A 20,391-nucleotide genomic window follows, 5' to 3' on the forward strand; every position below is an offset into this window, starting at 1 on the left:
AAACAAATGAAGAGACGCGTATGATGAATCATATCTGTGACTGTGGTGATGCAGGACGGGCAGGTGAAACCTGATGTAGCACTACCAACATATGAGCGCACTTCACATGTTATTTGACTTACATTACACTGCCTTCATTACAAAAATACCATTACAAGTCAAAGATCAAGAGTAAAAGAAATGATCTAAATGATTAAATTCCCACCAATGCAATGCACTACACGACATATAATATGAAACATCTGATCTGTTTGTTAGTTGTGTACAGATCACTGCTGTAAAATCTCTCTCCCCTCAAACCTCAAAGAAATCTCCCACGACACTGCAAACCTCATTTCTGCCCAGCAGATGCCAATTTAATTTAATGGCTTGTTTGTATACCTCCAATCCTGTTTCTGGGAAAACGGCGGCAGTCAGTGATGTCTGACACGTACAATTACAATTTATTTTTCAGAGGAATGTCAGCTGTAGACATCAAGATTGGCTTTAAACATGCAGATGCAGATCTTCAAACAAATAGTTACACATTTTGGGAAATAAGCTTATTTGCTGAGAGGTAGATGAAAAGATCCAATACTACTCTATTTTTACTCTAACCAAAGAACTTATATTGATGAAGTGAAAGCCAGTTGTTCATTCCATTGCAACATCAGCGCCGAGCAGCAGAGCTACGCTTCCGCCATTTTGGACTGAAAGCGACTACCGGACGCCGGTAAAACGTCCGTCTACAAAGTGCCGTACAAACTCTATTGTCATAATTTTAATGTCTCTACTGAAATGGCCTGTGTTGAACAATAAAAACATAATTAATATGCATATTATTATAACAATTTACTTACTTACTTATTTATTTACTTACTTATTTATTTATTAAATTCCCAGAGGAGCATAAAATGAGCAATGGACATAAATGGAAAAAATCCAGCACACAGATTTTGATTTTGATACCATACAACTCCATTAAATTCTGTTTATGTCATGACGCTACTAGAACTACTAGATACTGGCCGATAGTCGGTTGTTTGGGAACAGAGATAATACATCCACCGCGGTGCAGGCTTACAGCACATCACTGGTGTTAAACACAGAACACTGGGACATGCTGAAATCATAATGTAATCTTATCTAGAAAAGTGAGAGCTGAGGAGTGTTCGTGTATACGGAGGGAAATGTTGCTGGAAGAGGATATGATTAACACCTGCAGGTTCTGGGGCATGAAGACTCACAAAGAGCTGCTCTCATTTGCTGCTGTTGAGTCACTAATGATGACGCAAATGAGGATGCGAGGTCGAGTTCAAGCTTGTTTGGTCATGTCAGCCGATAAGTTGGCAGAGATGTGAAAAGACACGATACTAAACAACTTTTCTTTTAATTGTACATTTGTGGTTTAAATACCCCGACGAGTAAATACAGAACTCAGTGATACTATGATGCTTTGGCTTTGGTACGAACGCATTCAGTTTCTGAGGAAAAGGCGAAGATTTATCCTCAAAAAGGGAGGACGTGACTTTTCACATGTACTTTAGCAGCACCAGTTGTGCTCTGTTCCCAGTACAAAATGTTTGGCAGACACCTAATGTACAGCAGTTGTTCCACTTATTGTTTGGAGCTGTACTACGAAGCTGCAGGAATGCTCCTATTTCTCTTGTTATGTCACAGCCCATTAGGTTCTTGGGTTTCTCTTGCTGTACAACACTGGGGGGAAATATGAGACATTTCAGAGAGTGGGTTGGGGGGTTTATTGAGTTGGAGAGCAGCTCTGTGTATGTGTGTATACGTGTGTGTGTGTGTGTGTGCGTGCTGCCCTACTCAGATGCCAAAGGGTGGTTTGAATATGTCATGGTTGCCTTCAGCACAGTGTCACGCTGTCACGTAATCACCTGACTCGATGTCACCCTGAGTTCAAAATGCCACAAGGAACCAATTTGTTTTAGCATTTAAATATCTAAATAACATGTTCTGCTGTGACTGTAACTTGAGTAAAGTACAGTAATATGCCTGAAATTAATAAATGACACCGCTTTCATGACCTGGGACGAGTGGTTTCATTGGCAACACACTAAAACACATACTGTACACTTGTTTTTTTACTTAATCAAACACTATTCTCAAGGTTTCCATCAGTGTATTATGGATTTTTATGATGTTTTTTAAACTAAAATGTGCTATACAAGTAGCAATCTCCTTTAAAGGGATCGTATGTAACTTTTATACGTATAAATTGTTTGTTTTTTTAAACACACGCCAATGTGTGAACCGGTTCTAACCTAACCTAAAAAAATGAGACCTTCTGCAACTTTGTGGGTTTCCTTTATCAGCCTATAGACGGCTTCTAATGTGAAGAAACCGGGCCCGTTTTTCTGGGGAAATCCAACAGATGTGACGTCATAAGTTCCTTAGCCGTAAATAACGTTCGGTTAGAAATGGAGTCCACTAAAGACAACAAACAAAGAGCCGCCACCACAACTCAGACTCCAACAAAAACTCCACAGAAGCACAAAAAAAGTGTATATCTAGTTATATCTAGTGAGGCGCGTCTCGCAAAACAGGAATGTGACCGACGTCAGTCGAAAACTAATGTTGTGGGAGTGTGTGTGCAAGTGGGAAGTGAGTGGTGAAGCAAGAGAGAGAGAGCAGTGGCGAAACAAGCAAGCAGCGGAGCAGAAGAGAGTTAGTTTAGCTTTAAGAATATCAAGGAAATGCAGTTTGAGCAGATACTTGTCTTTTTTCCCTGCTGAGTGAAGTGACGGCGGGGTTTAACTCTGGAGCGAGTAACGTTATCGACTCCGCGCCAGGAGACCAAAACTACGATGTCTCCCCTGTGCCTTCTGACCACCCTCGGGAGGCTGAAGCAGGAAAAGTTAACACTAGGACATCGATTCATGGAGGGACGTTAGTTTGGTAAGCTAACATTACTGCCAAGCATGTGAAATATATGGTGATATCGTGGTTTTAGCTGCTAATGTTGCTAAACAACATGATGGCTGTCAATCACGTTCAGTCTCGTGTGTGTCGGTAGTGCGAGCACAAGCCGAGCAACAGGCCGCTGACTGTCATTGACTTAACGGCCGCAGGTGTCACTGTTAACAAGCAATTTCTGATTCTTACAGAGAGTCCCTTTAAGGACTAACTTGTGCGTAGGTTGTGTGTACGTTAGCAACTGTTGGTATGTACAGTTGAGAAAATGTCCTCACCGTGACATCTAATTCTAACAAGGGGTATTTCCTATAAGACACAAGACTACCATTATTTCTGATGATCCACACTTTATCCTCGATGACATTTGGACACAATAGATGTACTATGAGAAGTAAGGCCGCAATGGAAAGGCTTACACTTGATTATCAAGTGATCATTGAATGCACCAACTCCTAAAGCAGAAGGGAGCTTCGGGTGCTTTTTTGTAATTTGGTTCCTATGGAGAGAGATATTTAAAGTGTTATGCCCCACTAATATTGGACAGAAATACCAGATAGGCCACCTTAAACTGTGGATTTTGAGATAGGATTGTCCACAGTGTGTGTAGTGTATACTGTATATCAGAGGTTTTCAAAGTGGGAGTTGGGTTTCCCCAGGAGGGCTCAAAACACTGCTTTATTTCACATCCGTACTGTATCATAATGGCTTGTATATCAGCCGTCCTCGGTCCTCGCAGTTGGCTGTTGGCTGTAGTCTTCGCAGTGTGTTTGAGTGCAACTTTATGGCCAAGACGCAGGCGACGCAACTGTTCTCTGATGTCGGTTTGGTGTGTCTGGAACTTTACATTAGTTCTAACATTAGTCAAAGACCACATAGAATAGTCTAAATGTGTGTGATTTGGTTAAAGAGATATTCTGAGATACAGTAGTTTGGGGGAATTTTAGTGTTTTTCCCACTTTCCCAAAGTCAGAACTAATAATTGCCTCAGGACAGACATTTATTATGTATTTGGTGTAGCGAGAAGTTACGTCACACAGCAATATTAGGTCTTGATCCCATAAGCATCCAGTAATTGAGCGAAACTAAGCAAGTGAACCTGGGGGGGGGGGTGGGGGTTCAAGCTTTTTCTGAGGGGAGTCTCCATTACAAGTCAAAAAGAACAAAAATCTAAATGATTGAATTTCTGCAAATGCACTGATGCAAATCTTTAACTTTCAACAGCACAACTTTAACATGAAACATCTGATCTGTTAGTTAGTTGTGCACATATTACTGCCATGAAATCTCTCTCCCCTCAAACCTTCAACATGCTATACAGTATACACAGACACACACTCTCTTGTTTGCAACTGCAGCTGAGTTATTCTCTCTGGTGAATGCTAGAAGTATCAGAACATGTAAATCCCTGATAGAATTTCACAATGGAAATACTACCAAGCCTAATAGAGGTAAATCTATTAATAGAAAGTAGGACGTTTTACAAACTATCATTATCGGCGGAACTGGGCTCTGATAGTGGCCGATGGCAGCACAGACGCCACTAGTCACACGGAGACGTACATCACCATTTCACATGGAGGCTCCTTACACAAAGTCAGGGAGAAAAAAAAGTCATCTCTTGAATACATAACGCAACACTATCAGCTCTTTGTACCAGATACAAGACAGGCAGACAGGGAGGAAAAGAAATCATTCACTGTTTACTTTAACTTGCTTACTGAACCAATTTGGCGTTCTCTCTTCCAAATAATCCAGCCACGTGAAATGAAATGGCTCACTTTAGGATCCTACGTACCCCGGGAATATTCTCGAACATTAATGGTTTATAAGAGAGGCATTTAACAATGTACGAGACGCGTGACAGAAGTAATCCTGTCCAGTCATACTGTAAGCCACAGAACAGCACCCATTGTGAATAAGTAGAACATATTCCAATGATATAATCCATCTAATGACACTTCAGGATATTCTCTTACGAAGGATTCACAGCGACAGTGACAAAAGCATTTTTTTCCACAGCACAACCAGTTGTACGAGGGACTTTCCCTAAATAAAACACAGTCTAAAGTTTCCTGATTTGCATCTACAGCATTTCCTTATTTAGATAAGGAAACATCACATCAATAAGTGAACAAGATTAAGATCTGGCCAAGCATTCGATGCCAACTTTCGCTACTTGATGCTATAAACAAATTTTGGTCTGCAGTCAAAGATGATCAAAGTTCAAAACACCAGGCCTAACTGGACATGTCAGAACATGTATATAATAAGCTATCAGCTCATTAGAAGCATGGTGTGAATTTGGTGAATATTCAAATTAGCTGCCAAGCTTTCATGCATAAACATACTTTTTCACAAACACATGCTGTGTAATTGCTTCTACCCCGACTGCCCTGTCACGGCTGTTGCTATAGAAACAGGAAGAGTTTAAGGGGGTGTAGAGACGAGTGCAGTCTTACCTATGAAGGGGATTGAATCCAGGGAGTCGTCCAAGTTGACGGAACCAGACTTGTGTCGTGTGTCTCCGAGCCTTCTTAGATGCATCTCCCTGAAGCTGTCATTAGACGTCCAGCACATCGCTCCATCGGCGGAGCCTGCCTTCACCAACGGTGGTGACTTGTGAGTCACTCGTCCCTGGTTGTCATTAACAGCCAGCACATAGGACGGAGGGCGGATGTGGGGAGGCCCGGAGTTTTTGTCCCTTCTTAGGACGACGACTGTCGCGTCCCGTCCTTGTACACCCTCTGCGAGACCGCCGTTAGTCTGTAAAAGGGCGCCGGTGGAACTGGAGATTTCTCTGACTTTTGGCTTTTGGGTCAAAGCTCCGTTAGTGGTGGAGGGGCCAGAAGAAGAGGCAGCAACTGCACTTTGTCTCTGCAGGGGCAGTTTAGAGGAGGTACCAGAGCATGAGGAGGACCTGGCTGCCAACCCACCCTCTGCCCTGCTCTCTGTCTTCAGACTGTCAGCCCTGCTTCTGAGCTGCAGGTGAAGAGGGGAGGAGTAGCCCAGGTGGTTGCTCACGATGTTAGCTCTTTGGTCTTTAAGAGGGTCTGTGGTTTTAGTGGAGGACAAGGCAGGCGAAGGGTCTGAGATGGAGTTTTTGACAGGCAGACGCGATGGTCTCAGTATGACACTGTCTGTCCTAAGAACAGAATCCGTCGTACCTTTAGTAAACGAAGGAGCAGAGTTCGATAATCCACTTCCTCGCCCTCCTCCCTCCTGTCCAGTGAGACTCCTGTTCAGATGAGGTAAAGCTCTCAGGCTTGTCCCCTGCCTGCTAGCTCTGGCTTCTTCCCCCCGACACAGCAGCAGTCTGTCCTCCAAAGCTACCTGATCTCCAAAGACAGACAATCCGCCTGCTTCTCCAGGCTGCTGCCCCAGGTAATCACAAGACCGCGCCCGAGGTTTCGGTGCTCCTGCGGGGTTGGAGAAAGGCAGGGCATCCTCGGAAGCACTCCGAGGCCAATTCCTGATTGTCCTCTCTGCTCCGCCTCCCAGCCTCTCTTGGGAGACGCTACGTAACGGAGTCGCTGCAGTGCTCGCATCCATCCCGCGGTCATTGGAGGTGCTTCTCCGTCTGACCTGGGAGCCCAGTGCCCCTTTCTGACTGGTGCTCTGAGGAGGCGGTGTACGCTGCTGGGCGTAGGCGGAGCTGGAGTTGGCAGCCGCACGCAAGCTGTCCAAGCGCTCCTGGATGGTGCGGCAGCCATACGTGTGCAGCCTCTTGGCGTCTATATAGTCCTTATAGGTCGTGTAGGTTTTCCAGTCGATGTTCTGGTGCGGAGAGGTGGAGGGGGCTGTGGGAGAGGGCGAGTAGTGGTTGGCGCTGGGTGAGATGGCAGTGGAGAACGTGTCTGGTGAGGCAGCGGTGGACCGTACAGGTGGAGATAACGTGTCAGAGTAGAGCGGACCAGGTCTTGAGGAAGGGGAGTAGCTTTCTATGGGACGGGAAGAGGGGTACTGCAACTGTGCGCCCCCAGGTACTGAGGGAATAAGGGGTCTCGGTCTAGTTGAGCCAGAATCTGCTGGAGGACTGAACCGGTTTTCCTCTGTCCTGTGGCTGGGTCCAGCCCGATCCACCCGGGACCCCTTGTCAACTGGATCAGGAGGCATTGCCGCTGTCCTCACATTCTCAGTGCAGACACACGCCACTGTCTGAGATTTTGACGTCTGCTGGGGCGGAGGAGATGGCGGAACAGGGATTTCGAGCCGGTAGCTCTTTTCCAGGGAGCCCCCTCTTCTGATTGGCCCCTGAGCCGTCCCTCGGGGGGTCTCGCTGACCGTGGCGGGCTCCGTTGTCTGAGCCATGCCAGCGGCCTTAACTTCTATCCGAGGGTAGCATATGGGAGGGGGCTCGGGGATGTTCTGGGCATTTCCGCTGTACGCATCATTCCCTTTGAGGTATGCATCCTGGGAGTACGCCTGCAAGAGATTATAGGACATTATGTCACTTCAGTTGCTGAGAGGTTGGAAAGCTAAAATAGATCACACCCAACCAGGGACAGAATACAGTAGAACAGGGAGTGCTGTAGACCTGCTAGTGAATCAGACTTCTCAATACATGCAAATCCAAGAGCACAAAGTCCGATCTAGATGATTAATTTACTGCAATGACTTCATCTTTCTTTGCCATTACAGCAAAAGTATCAATCTTTTGTTTCTAACATACCTCATCTGCACCACGGCAATGTGGTTCCTCACATTTTGACAGCAGAGAAAGAGTGGTAATCCACTGGTGTCATTCATTGACAAGAGTCTCTGTGTGAGCTGATGAGATTATCAGCAAGGCAAACACTGTTACTGCATTCCCTCAAGAGAACTGTAAGTGACAGATGGACAACTGGAACCAGCCCGTCTATAGCAATAAAACAACAAGCATGCTAAATGTAGACACACAGCGCTCCAGTGCTGTTTCTCCAAATCAAACACACTCTGCTTCAGTTACAGTTTCTCAACCTTTTCCTAGGAGACTGCAAACAAATGTTACAGCATGCCATGGTACAAATTAACTGCCCTGAGAAGTAACAGATGTGAAAGAGTGGGAAAAAGGGATAGCCAGAAAGGCAAATAAGTAGAGAGAGAAGGCTGGAAAGTCCAGAATAAACCCCACGGAGCCAGGAGTGAGGATTAAGCTGACAGGGGCTTTTACCCACCTTTGGTACTGGAGAGTGTGCCCTGAGGCATGAGGAGAAGGTGAACGGGGGGCGCCTCCGTCTGCCGTTGCCAGCTAACGCTACTTCTGTCAGCATGGCTCCGCAACTGTACTGTCCCTGTGGCAACTAGGGTACTTCCCTCGATTAAAACTTGAACAAACACACTCGAATTTAGCTAGTTATAACCCTGCGTGGACCGCTCCTGGTTGCATATTGAATGAAGAGGCTGTATTCCCTCATCCCTTCAGCGCACAAGCTCTTGAGAAAATGAAAGGGAGAGAGTCAAGGTGTTGGACTTTAATCGATAGCACTCTACCTGAGGTGTCAGGTTACAATTGCACTGACAGCAGCAGCAACAGCAGTGAGTCTGCTGTTTGGTGCCTCCCTCTGGATCTGTCATACAGTTAAATGGAAACCAATTTCCTCAATACGGAAAGTACAGAGCAAAGTGGTTGGAGTCTGCTGACATGTGAAGTCACATCATTTGTTTTTACACTACACACATCTTTCTCTCAACCTGCTATTTGGGGAAATACCCTAAAATCACCCACATATGCTCAACCACAGTACACTTAACTGCACAGACGGGAAGTATATTTGTTTTTTTTTGGGGTTTGCCAGCTTCTATGTGTGCAAAGACATGCTCTAAAGGGGTCATAAGAGAAACAGAAATTAAAAGGAAAGTTAGTGTAGTTTCCAGTCTTACCAGAGCAGTGATATCCCTGGAAAACTGCAGTCCACAGGTTAGAGAAGGGCAAGCAGAGAGAGCGAAAAGGGGAATAAAGAGAAGTACACAGGTGAGCATAAAGAAATGAGAGGTACAATGAGAGACAGGCAACTTCTCTGACTTCAGCGCAGGCTAAAAATACACTCGCTGAGCAGAGACATCACAGTCGGAGATGAAGAAGAAGAAAGAAGAATAGAGGTGAACTCCTTCCTGAGACCTGAATATCTTCGGAGTTGCTCTTCATCCCCATTATTTCCTCCTCTCACCCCACGTCTTCCTCCACCCGGCTGCAGTCAAAATACATGTTTTCTGTTTCCTCTCTCCCTCAACATACTCAGCATTTTCTTCCCTTTGCTCTGTCACTCTCACCTGCTCACTGTGGTACCTCCCCTCCCCCTCTCTGGTGTCTCAGTGGCTCTCGCACAACAAACACTCCCTCTTCGAGCCTCTTTCATCCTCTCGCTCATCTGTCAGACGGCGCTCTATCTATCTATAGGTTCACTTTTGGGTGAGCATGACAGCACGCTTGCCTGATCCGCGCTGGCTTCCTTCCCTCGCTCACTCACTCACTCACTCACTCCTGTAAACAGTGAGCTGAGAGGAATCAGCTGACTGCAGCTGCACTCCCTCTGGTCGTGAGTGGGCTCAATGACTCCCAAAACACAATACAGACAAACATGAAGACATTTAAAAACATAGACATAGATACATCATGTGCGTCCTCCATTCATCTTTCAAAAAATCATGTTTTCTCCTCGTATAAACAGAATAAAAAGGTCACACTGAGCAGCATTCATTCAGACATTTTAAAGAAATGATTGTGATTCATATCATCAAATTATATACAAACAGAAACATTTGCCAGTTAAATCACATCATGTTCCTTTAATTTTACTTTAGGTTCGTAGCACATTGTGCAACAGTATAAAACTGTCCGATGGCAGCCAGAGTTTAACGAACTGCAAAGTGAAAACAATCCTGAGAAAAAGCTAATTGCTTCATCCGAATCCCTCAGCCTTGTGAGCGCTCAGACTCATTCCAAAACGCCAAAAGCAAGTTTCTGTGGCTTCTGGTGAGCTGCGGCCAGCCAAGCTAACAAGCTGCAGTATGTGTGGAATTTAGCAACACAGTGAGATCTGACTCAATTCTCTGTGAGAAGTGAGAATTTCCCAAACGGAGGTGAACAACGTGTGGCGACTGGTTTGACGTGGCCTGACGCTGGTTTTTATCGTCTGCGGGGCTCTGGACCCTGACTGATGGCGTGGGCTGGCTGCTCGCAACACTGAGCTCATCAGCGTGATGGGTAGAGGGGGTGTGGAGCTGCGGCAGGAAGTCTAGCTCTGCTCCTTCTCTTATTAGCTTTCTCTCACTGACAGATCAAGCTCACATTTATGGAAACTAGAACCAAAAATATAATCAACCTGACATGAGACAGTCAATGTCAGTCTTGATGTCTTGATGTTACACCATCTACGTTCTTACATGGATCAACCCTTTGACTTTCAGGTCTCTCTAAACATCATAAATAAATAATCATCCACTCTTTACTAGAGTCCTGTCTGGAGTCAAATGAACTGTTTATGGTTCACTCAAGCTTGTAGCCACTAGAAGCTAATCTGCTAAGGTATTGAAAGCTTGTCAACACCTACTCTCTATTATTTTAGGGAGTCAGTAATGAATGTAGGGACGTCAGGAGAACAGATACTTTGGTACCAAGTTGATGCCAAAATCCTGAAAACATGACAGTACTCATTTTTCTACAATACCGTACCGCATCCCGGGGAAGATGGAAAATGTTCCCGATAATACACTGTGAACAAACCTATGTTGAAATCGGCAGGAGAGAGCTAGTCAACGTTAGCTGTTAGCTGCCGGTGGGCACCACAGTCCTACTTGGCTAAATAACGGAGCAAACTGCTAACGTACATTAGGGTTACATCGAGTTACATTATGATGCGTTCAAGTTCTATTCATAAAAATTGAGTATTGTGCGAAGGTAAATTATAACGTTATCATGATGTTTTTTGTGAGAAACTTGAGGCGTATCGTCAGTGATTAATAATAAAATCGCGAAAACCAGTATGCAAACAGTAATAAAGGAGTGTCCGTTGAAGTACATGGGATTTATTGTTTTCTTTTTTAACACTGGTATCTAATTCGGTAGCAACAGTCATTGAATTTTTACTGGCATTGGTATCGACAACTACATTTCTGGTATCGTGACATCCCCTACATGAATCGGAGGTCAGTATCGCTTCATAAAAAGCTTGAAGGAGTAGATTTACTTTTTGGTAGAAGAAGATAAATATGCGTTAAGTACTGAGGTGGAATCAGAATATGTTTAGCTTAGTTTAGCATTAAGCCTGGAAACAACAGGAAAACAGCTGTATCTGGTTTGTCTGGTGGCAGGTACGGGTTAAACAAACAAGATACAGCCAGGATACGTTCTTCGTGGCCAGGTTGAGAATTACATTTGAATTGCAATTAGACTAACCTTGATAAATAACAGTTAAATAAAACAACATTGTAAAAAGGAGAACTGGTCTGGTATTCATGGTTTTCTGCTGTATAAACCGCAAAAAAAAAGAGAGCATTTTTGAGCCCACTTGCAATATTTACTGATGAATGAATGCTTACCAGCTGCAGAATGTCCTCATCCTTTGGCATCACACAGAGTTCCAGTGAGGCATCGCTGACGGAGGCGAGGGTGAGGGTGAGGGGGGGTCGAGACAGAAAGAAAAACTGTTACAACACAGAGCTCAAACTGTCAAAAGTCACAGCACTTTAAGTTTGACTTGTAAAAATCGAAAGAATGAGACTCAAATAGCTGCAGTTTAATGAAGTGTGAATGAATGTTATACATGTGTGCTTGTCAGAAATAGGGAAATAATTCTCTCTGGAAACTTTTTTCCAAAGAAGTTTCACAATTGCTCCGTCTCATTTTCTATGTTGGTCCACAAACATGGAGGCGAGTGTTGGCAGTGGAGGGATTCGATGGAAACTCGGGCATTGGGGTCTGAGTCAGTCTTTTGCATATTTCCCTTTAAAATAAACCAGACAATAAAATGTGGAATGATGAATATCTTACCTGTTCTGGATCAAGGCTATGACTTGCGAATAAGTCTTCCCAATGATGCTCTCTCCATTCACCTTCACTATCCGGTCCCCTGGTCAGAATCAGAAAATAGATTACAAACCTGCTGCTTACTGCCAACTAGAGCTCGAGTCAAAGTAATAATACCTAAATAGATAAATCTTGATCACTGAACATCAAACTCAAAGTAGTAAATAGGCCTACCTAAATAAATGGTTGTTATATTTTCGAGAAATAACTGTTGTGGGGAGAAATAATCTGAAAACCGGTCAGATATGACACAAATACCACTTATCTACTTGCCGCAAAATCAGCTATTCACCGGGACGGCAAAGGTTAAGCCAATATTTTCTCACCAACCCCCCGAAAAAATAATAGGCTAAAGGTTTTTGGACTTTTTATGGAGTGGAGAATTCTTGAGGTCAGAGGTCAAGGGACCCCTTTGAAAATGGCCTTGCCAGTTTTTCCTCGCCAAAATTTAGCAGACGTTTGGAGGGTTATTTAACCTCCTTCTCGAAAAGCTAGTATGACATGGTTGGTACCAATGGATTCTTTAGGTTTTTCTAGTGTCATATGATACCAGTAGCTTCAGTAGTTTTAAAATTGAGCCCACTACAACTTCCGAAAGATCGATTGCGTTCACGCGTTAAAGAAATTAGTGGCGTTAAAATGATTTTGCGTTAACGCGTTAACCTAAAATAAATATTAAGAGAGAAAATATTTTGACTAAAATCGAATGACTTTGTCGCCTAAAACTAGACAAACTATGAAAGATAGAAATGACTAAAATGTGACTAAAACTAATAAGCATTTTCGTCTTAAGACTACGACTTAATGTAAAATAGCTGCCAAAATGAACACTGCGGTCGACCTCTACTGCTTAACAGCAACATGACAAATAAACTCTGTACGTCTGTGTGGAATCCAGTCAATATGGTTATTGACCAAAGAAAAACCACTCTGGAGTAGCTGCTTCCAGCACAAACACACATCTGCGTTCAGATCAAAAGGAGAATAACCAATACTTGTTTATTTTATGTGAGTATCCATGTCCATTCAAGTTTTCTGAAGATGGCCATCTCACAGGAAGAGAGGCGAGGTGAGTTTAGGGAGAGAAACGGGATAATTGTGGGAAAACACTGCACTCCCTCATCCCAGGAGAGGTGGGCGAGCAGATAAAAGCAGACAGTTTAGAGGGCTTGTCCAGGCCACTTAACATTTCCTGTAATACAGAGTGCTAATCTGGCAATAACGCTGACGCAGCTTCAGCTGTCACCTCCATTTCAGGGAAACTGGAAGGAGTTGATTCTCACCAGTTTAAAATTAGAAGTGATTCATGAATCAATAAGTGGGAGACATAGAAAAAGACAGAATCAGGGGAAGGTTGGAATAACAGTGTGCATGTTACACTTTGTTCAACCTCCCACGATGAGCCATCTGTTATTTTGTAACTGGTATCTGTTTTGCCTGGCGGGTTACAAGGAAGTGGAATTACCTACAGTGCAAAACGTGAAGAAATCTTGGCATCAAACGGCGCTTTGAGGTCAGACGTGAGACGGGAACGGTTAATCATAAGATCATCCGGCTATCAGAAGCAGTGCAATGATCTCCATAGAGGCTGTATGTGTGTGTGTTACATGTGTGTGTGTGTGTGTGAGTACCTGTACAGAGTCCAGCTCCGTGGGCGGGGCCTCCCTCCTTCACTTGCTTGACGAAAATGGTGTCCATTGGCTCCAGACGGTTCCGCTGTCTCCCTGGCAACAAGAGAGCACATGCACCGAGGCGATTGGTCACACACAGCGAGGAAGAAGAAGAGAGGCAGCCGAATCAGAACTAGGCCACACTACACTGGAACTGGAAATACAACTGCTGCAACACTGTGGCATCAGTGCACATGTTTTCTGCAGCTTTTCCACTAGTGATGTGACACGAACTACAACTCACACTGAATTTTTTCTCACTCACTCAAACAACACAAATGTGAAGGATTTTCTGTTTGTAAAGTGAAATAAACTGGTAACTTGTTGAAATGGGAAAGTCTATTTATGTAGGGCTGTCAAAGTTAATGTGATAATAACACAATCTGCGATTATTAGGTTGCAGCGGGATCAGTTTTACAGTTATAATGAAGACACTGGTATCATATGAAACTTGAAAACCTAAAGAATCCATTGGTACCAACCATGTCATATTAAGATACTCGGTCTGTCCTCGATCAAAGAAATTCTTAGTCGACTGACATTAGATTAGTTGATTTAATCAACAGATCTGTAAAACTGAGTTTCTCCAGAAAGAATCACAGAGAGATGTGTCTAGAAATAGAAACAAGTCATTCATTAAAAAAAAGCATAAAAAAGGACAAATGGACTAAAGGAATCTTAGTCGACTAAGCCCAAAACGACAGATTAGTCGACTATTCGACTAAGAAGGGGCAGGCCTACAAGATTCAAAACTTTATTAACATTTCAACAGAGTTGTGCAACAGACCCTTTTCTCATTTTGGACACATTGTGCTAGTTTAGTTTGACCAGCACCCGACTGAGTTAGCTAACTGTTGTTTTCATTACAGAGTAATCTGCCAATTATTAATGTTTGGCCTATGAAAAAAACAATAAATTCCAATTTCCTATGTACTCATGTGTGACTTCATGGACCTGCAAACTTGTTGTGTCAGGTGGAATTTGAAACTGAGCATTGTGGACCTTCTTCTTAATGGCTCTTCAATTATCTGCATTAGACTTTACTGTAACAAATCTTTATGATGCTTTAGTCAAACGCGTAAGCCAAATGAATAAATGCACTTGTCAGAAAATGGTGAAAATGCCATATAGAATTTACTAAAGGTGACGTCATCAACAGTCTTGTTTTGTCAATGACATTGACAAGTGTGAAGCCGGAACTCAGTAAATTTCTTCAATGATTAATCAATAATCAAAGTAGGGCTGCACGATTATGGCCAAAATGATTATTCATTTATTTTAGGGACAGAATATTTTTATTGCACTTCCACTTTTAAATAAACAAAGTGCTGCTTTCACTTCTATTTTTGTTCTACATATTCCTGCTAATGTACAAGACTTTGCATCAAAATGAAACTGGTCCTTATTCACAGTGAAACACACAGTGAAACTCCTGGAAGCAAGATAAAATAGTGCCAAAAGTTTTTACCCATAATGAAATCAACAGCTTTCATTTTCACATTGTGCTTCCTGAATTCAGTGCATTTTCGTTTTGAGAAGGCAAAATGAGTAATGTACCGTATATTACTCTTCTATTCTGGACTGCAGCCACAACATTCAAAAGTTAAAAAAAAGTCTACATTAAAGTAGTTGCCTTGATGGACTAATAAAGAGATTTATTGATACTTTTAACAGCTCTGCAAAATGTCTTATTCTCAATTCTGATCAGCATTATTTCCAGAGTTTTAATTCAAAACACACACACTCTCCCTCAGTGGTAGTTCGAGACAAATAGGCTCCAAGATTTTATGAAACAACACACAGGAGAGACTAATCCTTCTTCCCGTCTCTTCCTCAGGCTATCGCATCCTATGTCCCTTGATACATCCCTCCATTGACTCTACTCTGCTGTCAGATGTGTCCTGACCTACAGACCAGGACAGCGAGGAGAGGTCAGAGTACGCTGACAAGGCTACAAGCAAACAGGCCACAAGGGAGTTTCATATGGCGGAGGAAGCGACAGCAACGCCATGTCACGTGATGTACACGGGGAAAGCTAGTGGAGGAAATCCAGCTAATTAAGACCAAGTAAAATAACCTCTTTAAAATGCATGTATAATATGTGTTTTTATAGCAATTATGTGCTCACAATAAAGAGGGATGTCTGTGCGTCTGATTAAGACTGCAAAAGACGCAAAATCGTCTTTCCCTGAGCTGTAAGCTTCAATCTCAGTTGGCCTCAGCTGCCTCTTAGAGCCGAGAGGCTTTGATGAAGTGCAGCATCAGAGCGTTCGTGCAAAGTGTGCAATGCTCTTTTCATGATTCACATTTACACAGCAGCAAATACGGGCATTTATGAGCCAGTGCAGAACAGCTGGACTGGAGCAGATGTGGGTTAAAAGTGTTGCTGAGGAGCAACTTCAAAGGTGAGAGTTGTTTAATCATCACTTTACTCAACTTGGTTCAGGAATCCAAACCTGTAACCTGATGGTCTGAAAGCCCTTTTCTTTAAAATCCTGACAGCGTCTATATCATTTTGGGTTCCTGTTGGCAGAAAACATGCCAACGCTGTTTTATTGTAAGCATGTCACCTTAGATGTCCTTCAGTGATGACAGTATGTCACATGCACTCTGCTGCCTCCCTCCGGTGGCTGAAAACGTTACTGCAAACAATTTAAATGTGTGATGTTCAATGTTCTGATTCAGAGATTAACTGTCCGACAACATCTAAGAGAAGCAACATCAACAAAGTGAGTTTAAACTGACTGATTTGTATCCAACACTGTGGCCCATTTACACCTTACAAAGAAAATCTAATCATCACCAAAAGATATTTCTACAAAATGAAAGATCACAGGTTTGATACCCATCTTATGTGTCAATTTCCCCCTCCCGACAACGGTCAATAAAGCCCCGATTTTTTGATGGTTCTTTCCAGATGTTCCTGCCATGTTTGTTTATACTTCATCACATTTGATCACGGGAGATTTTGCCAGATTTCCGTGTGTGGTGTGCCGTTTTTGTCAAATCGTTGCTGTCCACACACATTGTAGGAACAAAACTGTTTAATTTACCATAACATGTCGTTATGTGTGGGGGTCTCTCGCATTTTTAAACATCTGTTAAGATTTGAAAAAATCCTTTTAGTGTGGGCCCGGCTGCCTTAACCTGCTCATTCGCTGTGAAGTCACTATTAAACACACTCCAGGTTTGACTGAGGTGTTCACAACAGTTGCAGGTCTGTCTCTCATCCAGTAGAAGGCAGTGCTGCACATCAAATGATTCATCTTTCTTAGTGAGGAACAATGTAAAAATTGTCAAGGGCAACACCGTATTTCCATTCATGTTCTTACAAAAACGACCTGGTGGCTGATTGCATGACAAAAACTTGATGCATGAAAAAAACGACAGTGACTCTACTGCAGGCCCTCGCAGAGATATGATTGAACTGATGCATTTATGTGCAACATCACTGACACAATGTAGGACACGACTGACCCGAGGTGAAGGTACAGATGTTAACAAACGCTCCCTCTACCTCTCCCCCTCCTCTTTCTCTCTCTGTGTACTCGGCAAACTCCCAATCCTGAGCCAATCTCACCGAGCTCCAACTCTGCAGCACAAATTGGATTTCTGGAAGTTTCCGTGCCACGCAGCTGGATGAACAGGATTAAATGTGGAAATCTAAAGCTCTGGATATTTTTTTAATGCTGCCAACTGTCTTACCGAAGCATAAACTACGGTGTGGATTAATGAAATACATCAGCCTGCCTCAAAATGACTTTGGCTGTTGCAAAACACAGAATGAGAGTTGAGTAACCTCAGCTACTCTCGGGTGGACGAGGCACTTAATTTACACGTCATGCATCATTTAACACTCCGGTAAACAGGTGCATGACTGAAGCAGAACTTGGCCTAAAAGTAGTTTTAAATAATTGCAGGTATTTTGCTCAACTAGATGGCACATAGTTGAGGTTTACCACATCTACGCCATTCAGTACAGCATTATGTAAGCTGTCAGTGTTGTAAACAAACTAATCTCCTGTTCTATTTCATGCCTGCTTTAGTTGTTTATGTGGTGAATTCTTTCCCATTTGGCATCTAAAAGACCAAAACAAGTCAAAACAAGTGTGAAAACACTCTCTGAGTCTAATTTGGCAAGCTATAACTGACCCTTACTGAAGTTGTTAACTCTAAACAACACATTTTTGTTAAATGTTTTGTTACAAATAGCCCTGCAACTAATGATTATGCTCATTATCTGATGTTTATTTTTATCAATTAATCTACTTAATTGTTTTGTCTATGAAATGACATAAAATACATAATTTGCCAGGAACTGAGGTGATGTTCACAAGTTGCTGGTTTTATCCAAATCCCAAATTCCAAATATGATGTACTGCCATATACAGAGGTTGGATGAAGTCATTGTTTTCCAAGTCACAAGTAAGTCTCAAGTCTTTGCACTCAAGTCCCAAGTCAAGACTGACGAGTCAAGTCAACTCCCAAACTAAACTAAAAAAGTCCTAAACTTTAAGTTTGGAGTCCTAAACAAGTCATAATGCGCTCTTCGCCACATTTTAACAACAGAGTAACTGGTGCCAACTGGCGTTCGGTAACGTAACGTTAGTTCTTCATGGTTTCCTCCTGAAACTTGATTGGATGCTGTCGGATTGGTTGAAACAAAGAGGATCTGGGGAATCAAGTGTAAGATAATCAAATGCATGTCTCAATAATGTTAATCAAAAATAGGGGTTTAGCAGTAAACAACAAAAGATAGAAATTCAGTTTGTTCAGTTCAGTTCAGTTTTTTTCCTCCACGAGTAAATCCTCTTCCCAAACAAATCAATAAAAGATCTCTCAAAAAGTAAATAAACCCAACCTCTACGCTACTGTCGGAGTTACCTCTGGTACCGGGCAGTTGATCGTCTTCGTGCACACACTTTTTAAACAACATACTTTTTAATCTTTGGGCTAAGGGCGAAGGTATCAAGTATTTTCAAGTCAAAAGGCTCAAGTCCAAGTGAAGTCACAAGTTGTGGGTGTTAAAGTTCAAGTCAAGTTGCAAGCCTGTTTTGATTTTGTCAAGTCAAGTCATCAAATTTGTGGTTCACAAATATAACTCGAGTCTACACCTCTGGCCTTATATGAGAAAAGAAAAGCATAAAAATCTCACATTTGAAAGGCTTGAACCAGCGATCTCTAAAAAACTATAGAAACAATTAATTGTTGATCAATATAGTTTCTGTCAATAAACCACTAGAAAAATTGGTTAATTTTTTTTTAGCAACTCACATAATTTCACTATATTTCACATCTTAATACCAATATGGATATCTACAATTTCCAAAATGAAATGATGGCACAACTAATTCAATTATTTTAAGTCAGCTTCTTATTAAATTTTTTTGCTGCTGTGGAAAAACTTAAGTATAAAAAGCCATTGGTTGTTGGCTATTCCCACATTTTTTGGAGTTTTCAAGCGCGGGGAAGCATGAAAATGTCTCTATGTGAACCACACCTCACATTTCAATTATATATATGAAGCAAAAAGTAATTTATTTTTCTTACTGTAACTTTTATAATAAAACGCTATCTGGTCCAATCTAGCAGTGCACAGTGAATGGCCTTCCCCTGGCTGGAAGTCAGCGCTGCTCTCTCTGGTTTGGCGGTCATCCCCAGCTGCACAGCTGGGCCCGGTTGTGTCGGCCAGCTCGCCGCTCCCCCCGTTGTTTTGGGTGAGATAATGTTATTCTTCAGAGGGCTGGGCCCGCTGCCCGCTCACTGCATTAACCCTGGCGTAATACCTCTCACTCCAACTCGCTGTTCTTTACCATTTGTGTCACTCACTCGCATTTACCAACACCACAACACCCACGTATAAATGTACAAAAATATACAAACACCTATGCAGATGTGTTGCTTGTTCTACGCTCTGCTTTTTCTCCAACTTTCCCAACACTGAGGACGAGGAGGAGGACTGTGTATGTGTTTTGATGGCTATCTGTGTTGGGTCTCTTCCAGCAGAGAAACATAAAAAAGAGGAGGCACACAATCCTGGCATAGTGTATCCCCCCATAGTGTGGGAAGGTCAAAGCACAAGCACACTTTACATAAATCCATAAACTCAAACTTCCTTCAAAAGAACAGCGCGCTTCATTGTCAAACTCGTCCTCAAAGAAACAGTAAGACAGCAGATGAAGCCATCGTGAAAATAAATAGTGTAATTCTGTCTTAGTTTCTCCCATTCCCACGAAGAAACGCTCTGTGCGGTTCACACGCAAACTAGTCCAAACACAACTCCACTTTGAAAGCTTAAACGCTGCTAAAACAACCTGCGTACTCCACTCCTCCTGACCCTCCTTGAAAAGCGTAATAAACCCACATTCTTACAAACTGTGTCAATAGACTTTGTCAGATGGTGTAACGTCTTGTAGGTGCCAGTCTCAGACGGACGGGTCTCGTTTCACTAATCGCTGCACTTTGTAAAAAGGCCACAGCTTTGTGTCAGAAACCTCGGCACACGCCGGGGGAGGGCACGTCAATACACCTTAAAGCCTCCGACATCACCGACTCTGTCAAGTCGGCAGTTTGTCCTTTGGCATGTAAGTAAATACAACCTGGTCTCCTAAACATTACATTCCCAGACAACTAAACTGCTTGTCAATTACGTCTCGAAGGAAACTTATTTTCTCCCGGATTAGGTTTGTTTTTGACGTATCACAAATAGAGCTGGTCAATATATCAATATAGTATATGTCTTTTCCTGGTTTTAAAGGTCTGGTGTGTAGGATCTGGTGGTATCTAGCGGTGAGGTGA

The 20,391-nt window shown here is 42.8% G+C and overlaps 1 protein-coding gene across 7 annotated transcripts in view; it reads right to left on the reverse strand.

The window, feature by feature from the left end:
- The window catches only part of arhgap21a (Rho GTPase activating protein 21a), a 95,663-nt gene that overhangs the window by 15,364 nt on the left and 59,908 nt on the right, over positions 1-20,391 (reverse strand). For 4 of the 7 annotated variants that reach the window (XM_074622626.1, XM_074622627.1, XM_074622625.1 and 1 more), the window contains 5 exons: positions 13,555-13,647; positions 11,888-11,966; positions 11,437-11,491; positions 8,779-8,802; positions 5,379-7,341 (listed from right to left, as the gene is read on the reverse strand). In XM_074622626.1, coding sequence (XP_074478727.1) covers positions 5,379-7,341; positions 8,779-8,802; positions 11,437-11,491; positions 11,888-11,966; positions 13,555-13,647 — 2,214 coding nt within the window. Of the gene's footprint in view, positions 1-5,378; positions 7,342-8,072; positions 8,646-8,778; positions 8,803-11,436; positions 11,492-11,887; positions 11,967-13,554; positions 13,648-20,391 lie in introns of those variants that run through there. The other 3 variants (XM_074622628.1, XM_074622624.1, XM_074622629.1) reach the window with 2 other exon arrangements.

Source organism: Sebastes fasciatus, chromosome 21, assembly GCF_043250625.1.
Source record: "Sebastes fasciatus isolate fSebFas1 chromosome 21, fSebFas1.pri, whole genome shotgun sequence".
Classification (NCBI taxonomy): domain Eukaryota; kingdom Metazoa; phylum Chordata; class Actinopteri; order Perciformes; family Sebastidae; genus Sebastes; species Sebastes fasciatus.